At 67.6% G+C, this 19,524-nt stretch overlaps 1 protein-coding gene across 16 annotated transcripts in view; it reads left to right on the top strand.

Moving 5' to 3' along the window:
* Positions 1-16,094, top strand: part of BRSK2 (BR serine/threonine kinase 2) — a 63,408-nt gene extending 47,314 nt beyond the window's left edge. For 3 of the 16 annotated variants that reach the window (XM_066252388.1, XM_066252391.1, XM_066252398.1), the window contains 8 exons: positions 113-173; positions 842-1,049; positions 1,819-1,867; positions 8,906-9,029; positions 10,205-10,385; positions 10,501-10,590; positions 12,853-12,900; positions 14,038-14,553. In XM_066252388.1, coding sequence (XP_066108485.1) covers positions 113-173; positions 842-1,049; positions 1,819-1,867; positions 8,906-9,029; positions 10,205-10,385; positions 10,501-10,590; positions 12,853-12,900; positions 14,038-14,213 — 937 coding nt within the window. In that variant the 3' untranslated portion in view covers positions 14,214-14,553. Of the gene's footprint in view, positions 1-112; positions 174-472; positions 1,050-1,818; positions 1,868-8,905; positions 9,030-10,204; positions 10,386-10,500; positions 10,591-10,789; positions 10,885-12,852; positions 12,901-13,989 lie in introns of all 16 variants that reach the window. The other 13 variants (XR_010728177.1, XR_010728175.1, XM_066252395.1 and 10 more) reach the window with 9 other exon arrangements.
* The last annotated feature ends 3,430 nt before the right edge of the window (positions 16,095-19,524 follow it).

Genomic DNA, 19,524 nt, shown 5'->3' with positions numbered 1-19,524 from the left:
CATGGCCACACGTGCCAGGTCTCCAGGCCTCCTGGACAGCCCACCTGCGGGAAGAGCAGCCGCGAGCCTGCGCCCGCCCCAGGCTGAGCCACACCCACACCTCTGTCCTCAGGTCCAGATCCATCAGCGGTGCCTCCTCAGGCCTCTCCACCAGCCCGCTCAGCAGCCCGCGGGTGAGTGCTCGCCCAGACAGACGCCCGGGAGGGGCCCCGCCCCTGCCCCGCCCAGCTCGCCGCTGGCTGCGGGCCCTCGCGTGTGCTATTCTCCGCGGCTCTGGCTGCTCTCGCTAACTGCACGTTTTCTGTTCTGTTTGTGTGTTTTCTTGTGTGTCACTTGTTTTCTTTTGCGGAAAATGCTCCCCCCACCTGCCTGCGCCCGCTGGTCCTGGTGCTGTGTGTGTGCATGCGGGGCGGGTGGGCCGGCTGCATGGGGGACCCGTGCCCCACCCCTGCCCTCTGTGCCCGTCCCGTAGCCTGTTAGGAAGTTTGTCCTCCCCCCTCCGCCCCCCGAGCTGCCCTTCGTGGCCTGCACCCCGGCCACCGCCGTGGAGCCCGAAGCTTGTCGGAACGCCTCTCGGCCCGGACACGTCCTCCCTCCGCAGGCTGCCCCGCGGCCCAACCCCAAGACCCAGACCTTGCCGAGCAAGGCCAAGCTGACCGACAGGCCTCTGCAGGGCACCAAGTCCAACCCACTCCCAGCCGGCACCCAGGCCCGGCACCCGGTCCCCGGCGGCCTCAGCCCCCAGCTGGCCCTGCCCCCGGGGCTGGCCGCCTTGCCTGTCCCCACCCGGCTCCCACCCACCGGGACTGAACCGAACACGAAATCTATCCCCACCATACAGGTGACCCCTCACCCCTCTCCAAGGGGCAGTCCCCTCCCCACCCCCAAGGGGACGCCCGTGCACACGCCCAAGGAGAGCCCAGCCGGCACGCCCAACCCCACACCGCCGTCCAGCCCCAGCGTCGGAGGCGTGCCCTGGAGAACGAGGCTCAACTCCATCAAGAACAGCTTCCTGGGGTCGCCTCGCTTCCACCGCCGGAAACTGCAGGGTGAGCTCGGTGACAGGGCAGGGGACCAGAAGCGGGGCCCTGGGAGCCCTGTGCATCCTGGTTGCAGAGCGGGCGGACAGGCGGGCATGGCTCACCCTACCAGAAGCACTGCGCTGTGTCCGTGTCCTTGTCTGCTTGGTGGCACAGGCCCACAGCCCCCAGACGCCCGCGTCCCCCCATTGTGCGGCTCAGCCCACCGGGGCCCTCGCTCCTCTGCAGCCTTGTGAGGAGAGGTGGCTGCAGGGCAGGGGTGGGCACGACGGTCAGGAAACCCCCAGGGCGATGGAGGGCAGCCTGCCCATGCGCTGGGTGCCCAGGGTCAGTTGGCACTGTTTGGCTATCTGGGCCCACCAGCCGCACTGCAGAGCAGAGGGCTGTGGGGCCCCTGGCTGAGGGGCAGCAGGGCCGGCTGAAGACCGGAGCAGGCGCGGCCTGGGTTCAGCACCAGGGGTCAGGACAGCTCCCGGGCCCACCAGCCGCACTGCAGAGCTGAGGGCTGTGGGGCCCCTGGCTGAGGGGCAGCAGGGCCGGCTGCAGGCGCGGCCTGGTTTCAGCACCGGGGGTCAGGACAGCTCCCGGGCCCACCAGCCGCACTGCAGAGCTGAGGGCTGTGGGGCCCCGGCTGTCAGGACAGCTCCCAGGGCCTGGGGCTCCGGAGTCTCCTGCCAGGGAGGGGGTGTGGGATGACTCCATAGGACCCCTCCCACAGTGCAGACCCTTCCTCACACTGTGGTCACCAGCTGTGTCTCCCTGTCTCTCCTGCGCACAGTTCCGACACCAGAGGAGATGTCCAACCTGACCCCGGAGTCATCCCCAGAGTAAGTGGTCCCGCCCAAGGGCGGCAGGGGCTGTCTGCCTCCCTCCTGGTGTGGGACGCGGAGCCCACAGTGGACGCTGTAGGGGACCCTCTGAAGGGGCAGGCTAGGGGGTCAGTGGGGGGCTTTGGAGGAGGGCCCGGTCCTCCGGTGTGTCTCCCCTTCTCCCTGGGGCCCCGGCTGCTGCCGGTCACGCCACCTCCTTCCTCGGCTGCTGCCCCAGCGCGAGCGTCTCCCAAGTCTCGTGCGGGCTGAATGCCGGGCAGGGAACAGGGCTTAGGGTGGCGGGGCAGCCATGGGGGCGGTGACCCAGTCCTGCTCAGAGGCCAGGCCTAGGGGAAGAGCTTGTGCTGGCCGCAGGAGGGGCCCTGGCCTCCACGCACGGGAGCCCACGGGGACCTGGCTGCCCTGGATCTGCGGGGCGTGGGGAGGTGCCCAGGACCAGTTCTGGCAGGAGGAATCTTCACTGGGCAGAGCGGAGCCCGGAGGGTGGCCGGACGTGTGGGGCCATAGGGACTGAGGATGGTCTCCAGGTGAAAGCGTGGGGCCGGCCAGGAAGAGGGAAGGCTAGCCAGGAACGGCCCGCAGGAACACGTGGAGGGGGGTGGCCTTGGCCACGGCCAGGTGCAGAGGAAGCCCTCGGACCACGGACACGAGAGGAAGATGTGGAGCCCACGGGGCGATGGGAAGCAGAGCCGCACCCCCCGCAGGAGGTCTGGATGTGAAGATGCCCCCACACCATCTGCACCGAAGGCCCTGGAGAGACTGCCCCTCGGAGCTCCGCCCCCTGTGGCCTTGGACCCCAGTCCTTGGGTGGTGGTGTCAGCGGGAAACGCAGTGGACACAGGACAGGGCACGAGGGCTGTGCGGGCAGTGAGGGCAGTCGGGACACAGGATGGGGCGCGTGGGCTGTGCGGGCAGTGAGGGCAGTCGGGACACAGGATGGGGCACGCGGGCTGTGCGGGCAGTGAGGGCAGTCGGGACACAGGACGGGGCACGCGGGCTGTGCGGGCAGTGAGGGCAGTCGGGACACGGGACGGGGCACGCGGGCAGTGAGGGCAGTCGGGACACGGAACGGGGCACGCGGGCAGTGAGGGCAGTCAGGACACAGGACAGGGCACGTGGGCAGTGAGGGCAGTGAGGGCAGTCGGGACACAGGACGGGGCGCGTGGGCAGTGAGGGCAGTGAGGGCAGTCGGGACACAGGACGGGGCGTGCGGGCTGTGAGGGCAGGCGGGACGCAGGACGGGGCGCGTGGGCTGTGCGGGCAGTGAGGGCAGTGAGGGCAGTCGGGACACAGGACGGGGCGCGCGGGCAGTGAGGGCAGTGAGGGCAGTCGGGACGCAGGACGGGGCGCGTGGGCTGTGTGGGCAGTGAGGGCAGTCGGGACACAGGACGGGGCGCGCGGGCAGTGAGGGCAGTGAGGGCAGTCGGGACGCAGGACGGGGCGCGTGGGCTGTGCGGGCAGTGAGGGCAGTGAGGGCAGTCGGGACGCAGGACGGGGCGCGCGGGCTGTGAGGGCAGTGAGGGCAGTCGGGACACAGGACAGGGCGCGCGGGCTGTGCGGGCAGTGAGGGCAGTCGGGACACAGGACGGGGCGCGCGGGCTGTGCGGGCAGTGAGGGCAGTCGGGACACAGGACGGGGCACGCGGGCAGTGAGGGCAGTGAGGGCAGTCGGGACACAGGACGGGGTGCGCCGGCTGTGCGGGCAGTGAGGGCAGTCGGGACACAGGACGGGGCGCGCGGGCTGTGCGGGCAGTGAGGGCAGTCGGGACACAGGACGGGGCGCGCGGGCTGTGCGGGCAGTGAGGGCAGTCGGGACACAGGACAGGGCGCGCGGGCAGTGAGGACAGTGAGGGCAGTCGGGACACAGGACGGGGCACGCGGGCAGTGAGGGCAGTCGGGACACAGGACGGGGCACGCGGGCTGTGCGGGCAGTGAGGGCAGTCGGGACACAGGACGGGGCGTGCGGGCTGTGAGGGCAGTGAGGGCAGTCGGGACACAGGACGGGGCACGCGGGCAGTGAGGGCAGTCGGGACACAGGACGGGGCACGCGGGCTGTGCGGGCAGTGAGGGCAGTCGGGACACAGGACGGGGCGTGCGGGCTGTGAGGGCAGTGAGGGCAGTCGGGACACAGGACGGGGCACGCGGGCAGTGAGGGCAGTCGGGACACAGGACGGGGCACGCGGGCTGTGCGGGCAGTGAGGGCAGTCGGGACACAGGACGGGGCACGCGGGCAGTGAGGGCAGTGAGGGCAGTCGGGACACAGGACGGGGTGCGCGGGCTGTGCGGGCAGTGAGGGCAGTCGGGACACAGGACGGGGCACGCGGGCAGTGAGGGCAGTGAGGGCAGTCGGGACACAGGACAGGGCGCGCGGGCAGTGAGGGCAGTCGGGACACAGGACGGGGCGCGCGGGCAGTGAGGGCAGTGAGGGCAGTCGGGACGCAGGACGGGGCACGCGGGCAGTGAGGGCAGTGAGGGCAGTGAGGGCAGTCGGGACACAGGACAGGGCGCGCGGGCAGTGAGGGCAGTGAGGGCAGTGAGGGCAGTGAGGGCAGTGAGGGCAGTCGGGACACAGGACAGGGCGCGCGGGCAGTGAGGGCAGTGAGGGCAGTCGGGACACAGGACAGGGCGCGCGGGCAGTGAGGGCAGTCGGGACACAGGACGGGGCGCGCGGGCAGTGAGGGCAGTGAGGGCAGTCGGGACGCAGGACGGGGCACGCGGGCAGTGAGGGCAGTCGGGACACAGGACGGGGCGCGCGGGCTGTGAGGGCAGTGAGGGCAGTCGGGACACAGGACGGGGCACGCGGGCAGTGAGGGCAGTGAGGGCAGTCGGGACACAGGACGGGGCACGCGGGCAGTGAGGGCAGTGAGGGCAGTCGGGACACAGGACGGGGCGTGCGGGCAGTGAGGGCAGTCGGGACACAGGACGGGGCGCGCGGGCTGTGAGGGCAGCGAGGGCAGTCGGGACACAGGACGGGGCGCGCGGGCTGTGAGGGCAGCGAGGGCAGTCGGGACACAGGACGGGGCACGCGGGCTGTGAGGGCAGCGAGGGCAGTCGGGACACAGGACGGGGCGCGCGGGCAGTGAGGGCAGTCGGGACACAGGACGGGGCGCGCGGGCTGTGCGGGCAGCGAGGGCAGTCGGGACACAGGACGGGGCGCGCGGGCAGTGAGGGCAGTCGGGACACAGGACGGGGCGCGCGGGCTGTGAGGGCAGTGAGGGCAGTCGGGACGCAGGACGGGGCGCGCGGGCTGTGAGGGCAGTGAGGGCAGTCGGGACACAGGACGGGGCGCGCGGGCAGTGAGGGCAGTGAGGGCAGTCGGGACGCAGGACGGGGCGCGCGGGCTGTGAGGGCAGTGAGGGCAGTCGGGACGCAGGACGGGGCGCGCGGGCAGTGAGGGCAGTGAGGGCAGTCGGGACACAGGACGGGGCGCGCGGGCAGTGAGGGCAGTGAGGGCAGTCGGGACGCAGGACGGGGCGCGCGGGCTGTGCGGGCAGTGAGGGCAGTCGGGACACAGGACGGGGCGCGCGGGCAGTGAGGGCAGTCGGGACACAGGACGGGACGCACGGGATGTGCGGGCAGTGAAGGTGCCCACGTGCCTGAGCGCTGGCAGGCCGAGACCGGCTTGGCCGGCAGAAGCGGAGGCCGGGTGATGGGTGTTGCGGGCCAGCTGGCGGGGACCTCAGGCTTCCTGTGTTGCCATCTTGAGGACAAAAGACCGCCTTCCCCGGGAAAGCTCCACCGTGGCTCTGAAGGTTGCCACCTGGCTGGACGAGACCCTCCACGTCAGGGAGGGGTCTGCTGTCCTCAGACCACTGCGTCAACAAAAGATCGTTTAAGCAGCAACACTCACCTCTGGCCCAGACAGGCCGAGTGGACACCACATTCGCGCCACAGGCCTGACCCCACGCCCTCCACCACACCGGCTGTCCTGGCTCAGCCAGACTCCAACGCGGGACTGTCTCCGCCAGCGGCCACACCCCCGGCGTCTAAGTACAGAAAGCTGGTCTCACTGTGCTCTCCATCCTCACGGGGCGAGAGGCAGAGCCCCACGGTGGGCAGCAGGCCCTGGTGCCGTCCTGGGGGCTGCGGTGAGCGGCTCAGGCCAGGAGCCCACGCTCGACACGACACAGGAGACGGCCAGGGGGGCTGGCAGGACGCAGGGGAAGGAAGCTGAGCTGGCCAAGTGACGGCCACGCTGCAAGGACGCGTGTCTCCACATCCTGTCAGGATTCCCGGGCCAGGCTGACGGGAGTGGACGGGCTTCCTGGCAGGTGGGCTGGTCATTGTCATGGTCTCTGAAGAGGGACTCCGGAAATGGGCACAGCCAGGAAGACTGCCAGCTGGGCCTCAGGCCCCCGGAGCTCCGCAGAGCACCCTGCCCTCACCGCGGGGCAAGACCCTGGGCCTGGCTACGGCTCCTCATCGCTGGCTTCCTGTCGACAGTCACGTGTCCATGCTGTAGCTGCAACAGAAGCAGCAAGAAGGCGGCCGGGGCGTGTCTGCCTGCAGTGGCTGCATGACAGACAGCTCCAACATGCACTGTAAATTTGTCATACACTTATCCCTTCACAGTCTCTGTGGTCAGGACCCACTGTGCCCAGCTTTTTCCGATGGCTTTAGGCGACCCCTGTGTTTTGGTGGTTCGACCCCCACCGGGGTCGCGACCCACAGGTTGAGAACTGCTGGTTTAAGGAATGACCGGGCCATCATTCCCTCCAGCTGCGCACGGGAGCCAAGCCCGCTGTGGGTGGGGTTCGGGTCCGTGGGGGCCTCTCGCCCTCGCCAGCGGGTCTGCTGCGGGAGAGACTGGCTAGCAAGAGGGGACCTGGTGGTCCTGTTGTGACCTAGGGGTGGAGTGAGCGTCCATTGTCCCCACATTCTCTGTCAGGAGCGAGCCAGCACCCTGCCCATGCCCAGGGGAGGGCTGCACAGGCCTGAGTCCAGGAGGCAGGATGGTGGGGTCTGTCCCACACCCTGTGCACTGCCGTGGGGCAGGGCTCCTCAGAGGGGCGGCCCAAATGCAGGTCGTGATGACCAAGTAGAGGGAAGCCTTGGGCGTGGTGGGGTCGGGCTGTGCGGGAAGGTGCCGCCGGCCTGGGGCTGTGTGTGTGTGCGTGGGTGAGGGGGGCAGCTTCATCCTGCCCGGCAGCCGGGCCAGTGAGGTTTGAAGCCACTGCCCAATCCCTCAAGTGACCTGGGCTGGGGCAGCAGGGGCTAGTCCCTGAGAATGGATACACAGAGGGCGGCAGCAGGGGCTGAGGCTGCCCCTTCTCTGTGCCGTGTCGTGGCCATCCACCTCCTGCAGGGCACCTGGGGTCAGGGTGGGCTCTCCTTTCCATTCTAGCGGGATCCAGTGGGTGCTGCCTGGGCCCAGGTCGGGGGTGGGGTGAGGTAGGGGAGGAGAGGGCGGGGTGTCAGGCCCCGGCTGCAGGATCAGGGTGGGGGAAGGGGAAGTCAGGGATGAGGCAGGTGGGAGGCAGAGGGAGGGGTCAGGGTAAAGTCGGGGAGTGCAGTTAGGGCAGTGAGCGGGCCCTGCAGGGCAGTTAGGGCAGTGAGCAGGGGCTCTGCGTGCGGTTAGGTCAGTGAGCGGGCCCTGGGTGCGGTTAGGGCAGTGAGCGGGGGCCCTGCATGCGGTTAGGGCAGTGAGCGGGCCCTGGGTGCGGTTAGGGCAGTGAGCGGGGGCCCTGTGTGCGGTTAGGGCAGTGAGCGGGGGCCCTGCGTGCGGTTAGGGCAGTGAGCGGGGGCCCTGCGTGCGGTTAGGGCAGTGAGCGGGGGCCCTGTGTGCGGTTAGGGCAGTGAGCGGGGGCCCTGGGTGCGGTTAGGGCAGTGAGCGGGGGCCCTGGGTGCGGTTAGGGCAGTGAGCGGGCCCTGCAGGGCGGTTAGGGCAGTGAGCGGGCCCTGCAGGGCGGTTAGGGCAGTGAGCGGGGGCCCTGCAGGACGGTTAGGGCAGTGAGCGGGGGCCCTGCATGCGGTTAGGGCAGTGAGCGGGCCCTGGGTGCGGTTAGGGCAGTGAGCGGGGGCCCTGCATGCGGTTAGGGCAGTGAGCGGGCCCTGGGTGCGGTTAGGGCAGTGAGCGGGGGCCCTGTGTGCGGTTAGGGCAGTGAGCGGGGGCCCTGTGTGCGGTTAGGGCAGTGAGCGGGGGCCCTGGGTGCGGTTAGGGCAGTGAGCGGGGGCCCTGTGTGCGGTTAGGGCAGTGAGCGGGGGCCCTGTGTGCGGTTAGGGCAGTGAGCGGGCCCTGCAGGGCGGTTAGGGCAGTGAGCGGGGGCCCTGTGTGCGGTTAGGGCAGTGAGCGGGGGCCCTGGGTGCGGTTAGGGCAGTGAGCGGGGGCCCTGCGTGCGGTTAGGGCAGTGAGCGGGGGCCCTGCAGGGCGGTTAGGGCAGTGAGCGGGCCCTGCAGGGCGGTTAGGGCAGTGAGCGGGCCCTGCAGGGCGGTTAGGGCAGTGAGCGGGGGCCCTGCAGGGCGGTTAGGGCAGTGAGCGGGGGCCCTGCGTGCGGTTAGGGCAGTGATTGGGCCCTGCAGGGCGGTTAGGGCAGTGAGCGGGCCCTGCAGGGCGGTTAGGGCAGTGAGCGGGGGCCCTGCGTGCGGTTAGGGCAGTGAGCGGGGGCCCTGCGTGTGGTTAGGGCAGTGATTGGGCCCTGCAGGGCGGTTAGGGCAGTGATTGGGCCCTGCAGGGCGGTTAGGGCAGTGAGCGGGGGCCCTGCAGGGCGGTTAGGGCAGTGAGCAGGCCCTGCGTGCGGTTAGGGCAGTGATTGGGCCCTGCAGGGCGGTTAGGGCAGTGATTGGGCCCTGCAGGGCGGTTAGGGCAGTGATTGGGCCCTGCAGGGCGGTTAGGGCAGTGAGCGGGGGCCCTGCAGGGCGGTTAGGGTAGTGAGCAGGCCCTGCGTGCGGTTAGGGCAGTGATTGGGCCCTGCAGGGTGGTTAGGGCAGTGATTGGGCCCTGCAGGGTGGTTAGGGCAGTGAGCGGGCCCTGCAGGGCAGTGTACCCTGCCCTCAGAGGCATGAGCCACCCTCTGCCCTTTCATACCCCCCTCTCCAGGCTGGCCAAGAAGTCCTGGTTTGGGAACTTCATCAGTCTGGAGAAGGAGGAGCAGATCTTCGTGGTCATCAAGGACAAGCCCCTGAGCTCCATCAAAGCCGACATCGTCCATGCCTTCCTGTCGGTAAGCCCGCGCCCACCCCGGACACGGTCCGCCTGCTCCATGGGTGACAGACACGGCCTCCCGCCTGCCCTGGGGGGGGCCCTGGCCCGGGGAGGAGCCGGTTTTCTCTCCAAGTGGCTGCAGCTATGGCCAAGCGGGGGCAGGAGGCAGGGGACTGATGGCCTGGGGCAGGGGACAGGCGCTGATGAAGTGAGCTGTGCTGGGCTGTGCTGGAAGGGGCACTGGGGACAGCATGGACCTCGGGGGTGACACCTCCCTGCGGCCGGTCTCAACAGAGAGGAGCTCCGCGGGCCGGCAGAGGAGCCCGCGAACAGCCCCACGGGCCCTCTGTCTCCCGGGGGCCCCCCACCTACCCCACGGAGGCCTCCTGTGCTTCCACGTGTTGTTACTGGGTCGTCAGGCGTGTGGAGCAGAAAGGCCCCAAGATTTTCTTCCAGAGTCATGCCAGGGCCCCCCACCTGTACCTGCCCTGTGTGGGGCCCCCCTGTGTGGGGCCACCTGTCACAGCAACCCAGAGCCTGGCTCAGGCCCTGCCCACCCCCGTCGGTGTGGGTGGGGCTCCCAGGCAGGTTCTCTGAGGGCAGCCTCAGACGTCCCTGCAGCCCAGATTCCCTCAGGACAGTGAGGACCGCTGGGCACTCCTACCAGAGGTCTTTGGGGTCACAAGAGCCCAGCACCAGCCGGGGTGTTGGCATCCTGCAGGACACAGACACTCGGGCCCCTCTGAGTGCCCTGTACTCTGCTCTCCCATCCAAGGCCTTGGGTCTGGGCCTGTCCCCCAACACCCACTGCCCCCCAGCCCCTCCTGATCCTGGGACACCAATAATCCCTCCTTCTGTGTGACATGGGTTCAGCCACTGTCCTCTGCTTCACACTGCAGCCGGCCCTTCTAACCTGGGGTGCCCTGGGGCACCAAACCAGATGTGTTGTGACCAGTTTCCTGTGCTGCCCATGCAGAGGGCCAGCGGGGGCCCCGCTGCGGGCTCCCTGAACCCGCAGAGCCACGGGCACTGTCGTCAGCGAGGGCCGCAGCCTGGGCCTCAGGGGCCCCTTCTCAGTAGCAGCAGAGGCTGCACCCGGTCCGACTTCCTCGGCTCCTCTCCCACCTGCCTCGGGGGTCACGGAGGGGGCTGGGAGGGCCGCGGGCCCCCTGACGCCCGGCTACCGCCCCACAGATCCCCAGCCTCAGCCACAGTGTCATCAGCCAGACCAGCTTCCGGGCCGAGTACAAGGCGACGGGGGGCCCGGCGGTGTTCCAGAAGCCGGTCAAGTTCCAAGTGGACATCACCTACACGGAGGGCGGGGCGGCGCAGAAAGAGAACGGCATCTACTCCGTCACATTCACGCTGCTGTCGGGTGAGCCGCTGGGCGGAGGGGCCGGGCTGGGCGGCGGGGCGGGCTGCGCTGGGCCGTGCTGCCCCCGCCCGCGCCCCGCCCCCGCCTGGCCTAACCCCTGTCCTCTCCCCCCCAGGCCCAAGCCGCCGCTTCAAGAGGGTCGTGGAGACCATTCAGACACAACTGCTGAGCACGCACGACCAGCCCTGCGCCCAGCACCTGTCAGGTGAGGTTGTGAGCAGTGCGGCACCCTGCGCGCGGGGCGGAGCGCGGGTTTGATCCCTCCGCCGAGCCCTCCCCGCCCCAGCTGCGTGCCGCCCCGGGGAGCAGGGATTTCCCAGGCCATGGGCCGGCCGTGTCTGTGTCTGCACACCCAGGGAGGTAGGCCCAGCACACCGCACTGAAAGGCGCCTCTTGTCCTGTAGAACCCTCCCCGCCAGCGCCAGGACTAAGCTGGGGTGCTGGGCTTAAAGGCCAGAAGGTGGCCACCAGCTACGAGAGTAGCCTCTGACGCTGGCAGGTAAGGTGTCCGGCCCCACCGCCAGGGCAGGGAGGGGCTGCGGTCACGTCCTCTGGCGAGAGCCAGTGGCTAGCTCCCGGCCCTGGACAGGCCATGCTGGCCTAGAACCCAGGCTGCGTCACCGGACACAGGGCAGGCTGGCCCTGGGCCCCCAGCGAGGGCAGGATCTGGGAGAGCAGTGACCAAGGTCCTGCCTGGAACCCTGGCCCCTCGGCCTCCCCGCAGCCGTACCCTGTGCGGGCTGTGGTCCTGCTGCCCATACGGGCTGCCACGCAGTGGGGCTGCTCACCACCTGCCCTCCCTGAGACAGGCCTGTGACTGGCCGTGAGCAGGAGGGGCCCGAGGCCACAGTCAAAGCAGAGGCGCCCCAGCTGGGCCTAGAGAAGCCACACAGGAAAAAGGGGCCTGAGGGTCATGCCGCTCGGTGTCTGGTAGGGAGTGGGCTGTATCAGTGTGGATGTGGGTGAGCCCATGAGGGCACCTGCAGGAGTCACTGTCTGCTAGTGACAGTGTGCAGTGTGTGTCTGGGTGGCGGCTGTGCTGAGGTGTGGGGGTCTAGGGAGCACAGTGTCCGGCCCAAGTCCTGCCTCTCTGAGCCCCTGCTACTGGCTGGGGCCTCTGCAGGCCCTCCTGAGCCTGTGTGTGGGGTCCTAATGCCCAGGCCGGCCCACGCGTCCACCTTCCCTCCCATCCTCATTCCATTGTCTGTGTCTCACCACCCTTTTCTTCCTAACACGTGCCTCGTCACCCCACTGGTGGTCGGGGCCGCTGTCCCCCCAACACCTGGCCCTGACCCCAGGGTGGGGGCCCACACTCCCGGCTGCCATCGGGCAGGGAGCAGGCCGGGCAGGTGCCTTGGGCTCCAGAGCCCTGAAGGTCTCCATCTGGAGCAGGGCAGTGCTGAGGGGAGACTGAGGCCAGGGAAAGACAGAGCTTGTCTGGGGAGGGGAGCAAAGACCAGGGATGGCATGCTGGCCAGGGGACACCGTGCTGCAGCCACCGCAGAGCAGGGCCGTGCTGGCCCTGACCCGATTAGCTCTGTGCCTAAACCTACATCCCTGGAGCTTCTGGGGCACCTGCTCTGGGTCCTGCCTGTCTCCCTTGTTCTCCTTCAGTGACTCCTGTGCCTGGAGACCCCAACCTGGGACCCCGGCCCCATCCCCCAGCTTCCCTCCCACACTGGACGCTTCGTCCGGCTAGCTTAGTTCCAGGGCCCCCGTCGGAGGTGGGTGGAAGGAGAGACCTTCACCCACCAGCCCAAGAGATCTGGTGGTCAACCCAACAGGGCCCTCGGCCCAGTCCACGTGGGGGAGGCCAAGGAGACGTCCCACCCTGCGTGAGCCCCAGTAAAGGCCTGAGGGAGCACCCCGCCCTGGTCCTGCTGCCGCCCACCCGGCCCCACATCAGCACCAACACTCCCAGGCCCAGCAGCAGGCGGGAGACGGTCAGAGAAGGGAGAGTACAGACTGGCGAGAGTCATGGCACATGGGTGGCCAGTGTTGACCCAGGCCCAGCAGAAGGCGGGAGATGGTCAGAGAAGGGAGAGTACAGACTGGTGACAGTCACGGCACATGGGTGGCCAGTGTTGACCACAGCGCCAGTCCTGGGCTTCTCAGTTCCACAACATGCATCCTACACCCAGGACAGGACATAGGAGAAGAAGGGCCAGGCAGGCCCAGGGCACCCAGGGGGCAGGGCCAGGCCCTGTCCTCAGGCTCTGCTTGTTGTGGGGGCCCTCCACTGCCCTCCACTAAATTCTTGTATTATAAGCCTCTCCCACAAGGCTCTGCCCTTTAGGCTCCACCCTCTTCTCTGAGCTCCACCCTTTGGGCTCTACTCTCTTCCACAGCCCCGCCCGCTCCAGGCCACGCCCGCTCTGGCAGGCTGGCCTTGCTCAGTGCCCAGCCAAGGTCCTAGTGGGAAGTCTTTTTCACGTGTGTCCCTCCCTCTCTCCGTTCTATGCTCCAGACACCACTAACTGTGTGGAGATGATGACGGGGAGGCTTTCCAAATGTGGTAAGAACCCTCACATTACCTGGGCCCCCCCAGCCTGGCACCTTCACCTGCAACCTGCTCCCAGCTGGGTGCTGCCTTTGCCACCTCTGGGGTTGTCCTGGGGTCTGTCGTTGGGGTCCAGACACACACACACACACGGGACCAAGCAGAGCCCCCCCCCACATGCCCAGCCCTAGGATCAGGGCCAGCCAGGGAGGGACCTGGGCAGGCTCTGGCCTGGGGTCACAGTGGACGTGGACTCCTGTATGGGATAGGCCAGCCTCAGGCCTTCTGTCCACTCAGAAGGGGGTCAGTGAGCACCACACTGCTCCCATCAGGGAGAGGAAGCCCCCCAGCTCTGAGCCCAGGTTTAGGGACTGGAGCCAGGGTGCCCATCAGTGCCCTGAGCAGCGAGCACAGGGCCCCCAGGTCGGGTGGCCACTGCATCCGTGCCCCCTTCCTTCTGACCTCAGGACACTCCCCACTGGCTGCCTGCCCCCAGCCCTCCCACCCCAAGCTCTACATGCCTGTCCACCATCTGTCCATCTGTCTGTCTGCTGTCACACTGTGTGGCCTGGGTTGGCCAGGGGAGTGGCCGGCACGCTGGCTCCAGCCTCTGCACCCAGAGCAGCCCTGTGGCCTTGTGCAGAGAGCCGGCCTCCAGTCCTGGGTCCTGCTCCACTTTGGGGCACATGGCAGCCCCGTCTTGGTGGCTCTGTCTTCAGAGCGGGCTGGCCGGCCCGCACAGCCATGGGGCTGACGAGGGGAGACTGACCGGTGTCTGAGCTCAGTGCGTGGCAGAGGTGGAGGGAGGGCTGCACCCTGCAGGCCAGGCCGCTGAGGGAGGAGGGGGTCTCTCCACCTACCCCGCCCCCGCCCTACAGCTCAGGCCCCGGGAGCACATGCCTGCCCAGGGCTTGCTGTCGCAGTCCCGCCCGCGCCCATCTCAGACCTCACCGCGCTGGGTTTTCTCCTCACCAAGGCCCTTCCGTTCATCTGTTTGTTTGTTCTCTTTCTCTCCTTCCCTCCCTTCCTTTCTCTTGCCCCCCCCCCTTTTATTTCTTTTCCTTTTCTTTTTTTTTTTCTCTTGTCTCTGTTCTGTGTACCCAGGCAGCCCATTGAGTAACTTCTTTGACGTAATTAAACAACTTTTTTCAGACGAGAAGAACGGGCAGGCGGCCCAGGCCCCCAGCACGCCCCCCAAGCGGAGTGCCCACAGTCCACTCGGTGACTCGGCGGCCGCTGGCCCTGGCCCTGGAGGGGACACCGAGTACCCAACGGGCAAGGACGCGGCCACGACGGGGCCGCCCGCCGCCCGCCGCCAGCAGCCTTAGACATAGCCCCTCCCCCAGCCCGGCCCTGGGAGTGCCGCCACGGCCACGCGCCGCCGCCCGCCTGCCCGCCCGCCCAGCGTGGACCCGGGGCCACGCCCACCCGGCCAGCTAGACTGCTGCGAAGCCGGGAGGAAAGGAAAGGGGGCCCCGGGGCGTGGCCAGCGGCTGGGCCCGCCTGCCCGCTCTCTCTTTCTCTCGCTGTCTCTCTCTCTGCCGGTCTCTGACAACGTCACTGTTTCCACTCTGATACCAGGAATTATCCCGAAAAGTTAACATGTCACCTCCAAGAGGCCACCCTCTGGGCTCCGCGCCGGACACCGGCCGACTGAAGGCAGCTGCCGTGGACCTGCCCTCTCCTCTCCTGCTGCTGCTGCTGCTGCTGCGGCCGCCCACCCACCGCGGCCTCCGTCCGCCTGCCGGTGTGGCGCTCTGCCTGGTTCCCGCTCCGCATGGTCACGGGGAGGAGGACCTGGCTCCACGGGGAAGCCGCCCGCGGCCCTGCCGCCCCGACCTGCAGTGACTAGAGCCCTGGGCAGGTCCGGCCTGCCCAGGCCGCCCACAGGGTGGGGCCGTGGTGGGCGACGCAGCCGCAGGTGGGCGGGCAGGGCTGGCGCCTCCCCTCGGCCCCGCCTCCCTCCAGCCACCCACACCTGGGCGCCCCCGCCGCCAGTGGGCGCCCGTCCTCCCGGCCCGCCGGCTGCAGGGTGCTCCCCGGCCTGGCGTCCAGTCCCGGCCGTGGGGGCAGCGGGCTGGCCGAGGAGATCAGTATTATTTATTTGCTGTTTTAACTTATTGAGTTCCTTTACTTCTCTGTTCAGGGAAGGGGCAGCAGCAGCGTCCGCCTGCCGTCTGTCTGTCTGTGTCTTGGGCAGGGTGGGGCTGGGGCCGAGGTGCCCCGAGGTGCCCGGGGGCAGGCCGGTGGGTGCAGTGCCGGCCAGCTACTGTAAACTTTAAAGAATTCCTGCAAGATATTTTTATAAACTTTTTTTTCTCGGTTGTTTTTGGAAAAGGGTGCGGGGGAGGGAGCCGCTGGGCAGCCCGGGTTCTGTGTTCAGTTCTGGCTCTTGTTCTTTCTACACACACACACACATATATATTTAAAGAGAACGGCGCGGTCCGCTCTGTCCGTCCTGGGTAGAAGCAAGTCCAGTCCTGTGGGCGCCACCGCCCAGGGCCCTTCCGTCCGGCCCGGAAAGGGGCCCTCTTGGCTCCGTGTCCAGAGGAGAGCAGGAGGACGGCCCTGAGCTGGCCCCACCCACTCAGAGGACGGCAGGGCCACCGCGGGTTTTTTTTTTTTTTTACTAAAATGACAAAAAGTGAAAAAAAAAAAAGCAAAACAAACCATAACCAAGGACAGAAGGTCAGCAGCGTCCTCTGCGGCGTGTTCTCTGCACGGCGAGGCCGCGGAAGCGGCCACCTCGCTCTGTCCCATCGTCCCAGCTTCTGCTTGTGCTTGTCCTGTGGGTGCGGCCGGCTCCCGGGCCACCACGGCCCCCGGTGTCGGTGTCGGCGCCGGCGGGCAGGCTGGACTGCATGCCTTCGCTGTACCGGGTCCCTCTGCTGCTGGCCCCGCCCACCGCCCCGCCCTCCGGTCTGGACGGAGTGAACGCTTGTTACACTGAGCCCCACTGCAGGCTGGGGTTTCCACACCTAAGAAAAATCAACACCTGTAACAACAAAAGCCACACGGTACAAGCGGGGGGGGGAGGGCTCTTCCGAGGCGGAGGACACCGAAAGCAATATCTCCTGTCAGCCTTCCTCTTTTGTACTGGGACACACACAGATGTCACGGAAACGGACAAGCCCCACCCGTGTACCCCTGTCAGATAACTGTGAGCAACTTTAGTTCCGGAACAATAAATTCCTTCGGTAAAGACACCACGTCCGTCTCATCCAGGTGGGCGGGCGAGCGGCGGGGAGGGCACACGGCACGGACAGCCTGGGGTCGCACAGCTCTTGCGCCAGATGTGCGCGCATCTGGGCTCTGCCCGGGGTGGACGGGGCTGCCTCCTGCCTCCGCGGAAGAGGACAGACTGGTGCAGGGGGCGGGGCAGAGAGGCCCCAGGGGGCACGAGGAAGTGCCACCCGAGGTGGTCAAGGGATACCACCTCTGCTTGCCCACGGTCACTCTGCGGCCACCTGAGAACATGGGGTGTCACCCTGGCACCCAGGCTTCTTTCTGCAGGACAAACCTTTTCAACCCTTTTTTTGGGAAGAGGTGGAAGGGGTGTTGTAGCCCAATCTTGGAGGTGACAGGCCAAGGCTGGCCTCTCGCAGAGGGTTAGTCTCAGCCGCGCCCATAGCACCCGCCAGCCAGGGGTGCGGGCACCTCAACCACGCACCAACTCCCTACCCCCTCTGCTGCTTTGCCGTGGAGGGCAGCGCCTGGGGACCTGCCACGTGGCCGGGAGGCCCGGAGAGAGAGGATCCTGGACAAGGCGTCCGAGCAGAGACCATGCCACCGTCACAGGTGCCCACCACGGTCACACTGCCTCACGCAGGAGGGCCGGCCACAGCATGCGCGGCTCGCTGCAGGGCCCAACGTGGCACCAGCCATGCCCCCAAGGCACGGTCCTGCCTTGAACCCTGTCAGCGCTGTCCCTGGTCATCCACTCCTGTGGTGATCAAACCTGTTCCCAGACGTGGCCAGATCCCAGGGCAGCACTGGCCCTCGAGTCCGGCCTCAGCTGCACCACGCCTCTCTGGCTAAGCAGGGAGCTCGCTGGCACCGGGCTTGGTCTTGCTCCCCTGCTTCTGAGCAGGTGGGTGCCCAGAGGTGCCTTGGAGACACCAAGGGTGCTCGGACAAGGGGGCTACTGGCGTCCAGCTGCTGCGGCCGCACAGGTGCAGGGTGGTCTGGCTCATGGGTCCCCGGCTGCCAGGACCACCAGGGAGCTTCCCCACCAAAGTGGCAGCAGACGCATACAGACCTCCTCATCGTCCCCTACCTGACCCTCTGAACATCTGCAGGCATGTTTGCCAGCCCTGATGGGCGTGGCATTGGCATCCCCTAAGAAAATATCCCTGGACACCCAGACAGGCCAGCCTGCCCACACCACACCCTTCAGCAGAAGGGGCCCAGTCCCGAAGTCCCCTCCTGACACCAGCTCTCGCCCTCGGTTGTCAGCCGGGCATTGTGAGTGTTAATACTCGCTGATACAAAGTTACAAACACAGGAAGTAAAACCAACCCGCGAGGACTCACTAGGTGCCAGACACTATTCCGAGTGCGTCAGACGGAGCACTAAGCCAGACGGCCTGGCCCAATTTCGGCGAAGTGAAGGAGCAGGCGCGTGAATGGAGCGGCTCGGGTGAGAGGGCGACCTCTCAGGCCCAGTTCTCAGGTGGTGATGCGCCCAGCCTGCTCTGGGGGCCTGACTGCCAGGCGCTGGCAACCGAGCCAACGGTGATACAGCTACGAAAGCAATCATGGTGAGGTGTAGAGGGGGAGGTACAGAATGCCGTGACCCCCCCACAGGCGCCAAGTGCAGGAAAGGTAGAGGGTGTGGAGGGGGGGTACAGAATGCCATGACCCCCCCACAGGCGCCGAGTGCAGGAAAGGTAGAGGGTGTGGAGGGGGGGGTACAGAATGCCGTGACCCCCCCACAGGTGCCGAGTGCAGGAAAGGTAGAGGGTGTGGAGGAGGGGTACAGAATGCCGTGACCCCCCACAGGCGCCGAGTGCAGGAAAGGTAGAGGCACACGCAGGGCCTGCCCGGACTCTGCCCAGGCCCTCGGTGGGCAGTGGAGGCCCCTGGGCTGAGGTGAGCAGTCCTGGCACCGTGCGGCCTCAGGACCTGCAGGAGGAGAGGGAGCCTCCCAGCTCCACAGGCCAGCCCCCGGGAGGGCGCTCCAGCAGCGATGCCCATACCTCCTGTGCCAGGGAGCTACCACTGCAGGTAGCCCGGCTGTCCCTGTCCCCATGGGTCAGTGCTCACTGCCCACACCCAAGTCCAGTGTCCCCTTTACACCTTTGCTCCTGAATTCGTCAACCCCGAACTCGACGCAAACACCGGAGTTCGGCAAGGCTGAGGCTCTGAGCAGGGTCCAACCTAGTGCAAGGCACTGACCATGTGTGGCCTGAGAGGGCACGCCATTTGCTTCCGAGTGCATCGGCAGACCAGGCCCAGGACGCCGGCTGCGGGCACTCCACAAAGGGAGCCGGGAGGAGGTGGGCATCACGGGTCCCAAGCAATTTCAAGACCTCTCTGGGCTGGCTGCAGAGCACTTGGCTGCAGGGTTTGGGAGGCCATGGGCGGTAGGCGGTGTGGCCAGCCAGGAGCCCACGCTCCCAGCGGCACCTGCATGAGGCAGGCTGAAGACACTGCTCAGAGGTGCAGCCCGTCGTGCAGGGAGCAGGAGGCTGCCTGCCTCCCCCGAGGTCCCCAGGTGGGCACAGAGGCACACACCCCAGGCGGGTGGCAGTGGACTCCAAGGAGCAACTTCATGCAACAAATGGTGGCATTTGCCCAGGGGGTCCAGCATGAATCAGTTCAGCAGGACACATGGGTAGAACCTTCTAGAACAGTGCATGTGAAGTCATGTTAAAATGATTCTAATGTCCTCCACAGACGGTGTGGATGAGGGCTGCTTCTGCACCTGAGGTGGTCCAGCTGCCCCAGCTGACCACTGGGCAGCCCAAAGGGATGGTGTTCTGGCGCGGGCGGGGCCATCGTGGGGAAGCAGGAGCTGGGCTGGAAAGACACACCCAGGGGTGCTCGTGGGTCTTTGGGGCGCCCGGGGCTACCAGGTGGGGGAGGGCTCTGCTCTGCTGGCCGGCCTCTGGGGGTGCCGGAGTGCAGACGCTCCTCTGCCCACAGGCACCTTTTCTGGCCGCTGACCTCCAGGGGTCGGAAACCTGGGGCTCCACAAGGCGAAGGTCAGGAAGGGGGGACGCAGGAGCCCGGTGGGCTGGGAGACGGAGACCAGGGCCTGGAGCCCCGCCCCACCGGGCGGCTGGGTGAGCGTGATGTCAGACAGGTCGAGAGCCGGGATAAGCTCTAGGGTTCGGCTGGCAGCACGCCATGCCTCCCCCGCTGACCCGTGCCCTGCCCTCCTGAGTTCTCTGTGCCCACAGTCGTGGCCCCTGCAGTGTAGCTCCGGAAACCCCCAGCCACTTCCCGCCCATGCTCTCGGGTCCATCCCCCTGCAGGAGGCTGCAGCACAGGGAGAGTGACCAGGCCCTCGGGGAAGCCTGGCACCCCACAGCCCTGCTGTGTATGGGGGTCAGTGGGGGGCCTGTGGCTGCCCTGAGGGAAAGGACAGTGCCCGCCTCGCCCGCAGCCAGCTTGGGCCCTGGACTCAGTGTGGACC

Source organism: Saccopteryx bilineata, chromosome 1, assembly GCF_036850765.1.
Source record: "Saccopteryx bilineata isolate mSacBil1 chromosome 1, mSacBil1_pri_phased_curated, whole genome shotgun sequence".
In the NCBI taxonomy this organism is placed as follows: Eukaryota; Metazoa; Chordata; class Mammalia; order Chiroptera; family Emballonuridae; genus Saccopteryx; species Saccopteryx bilineata.
Note: the sequence above shows the minus strand (reverse complement) of the source record. Positions and strands in the feature narration are given on the sequence as shown.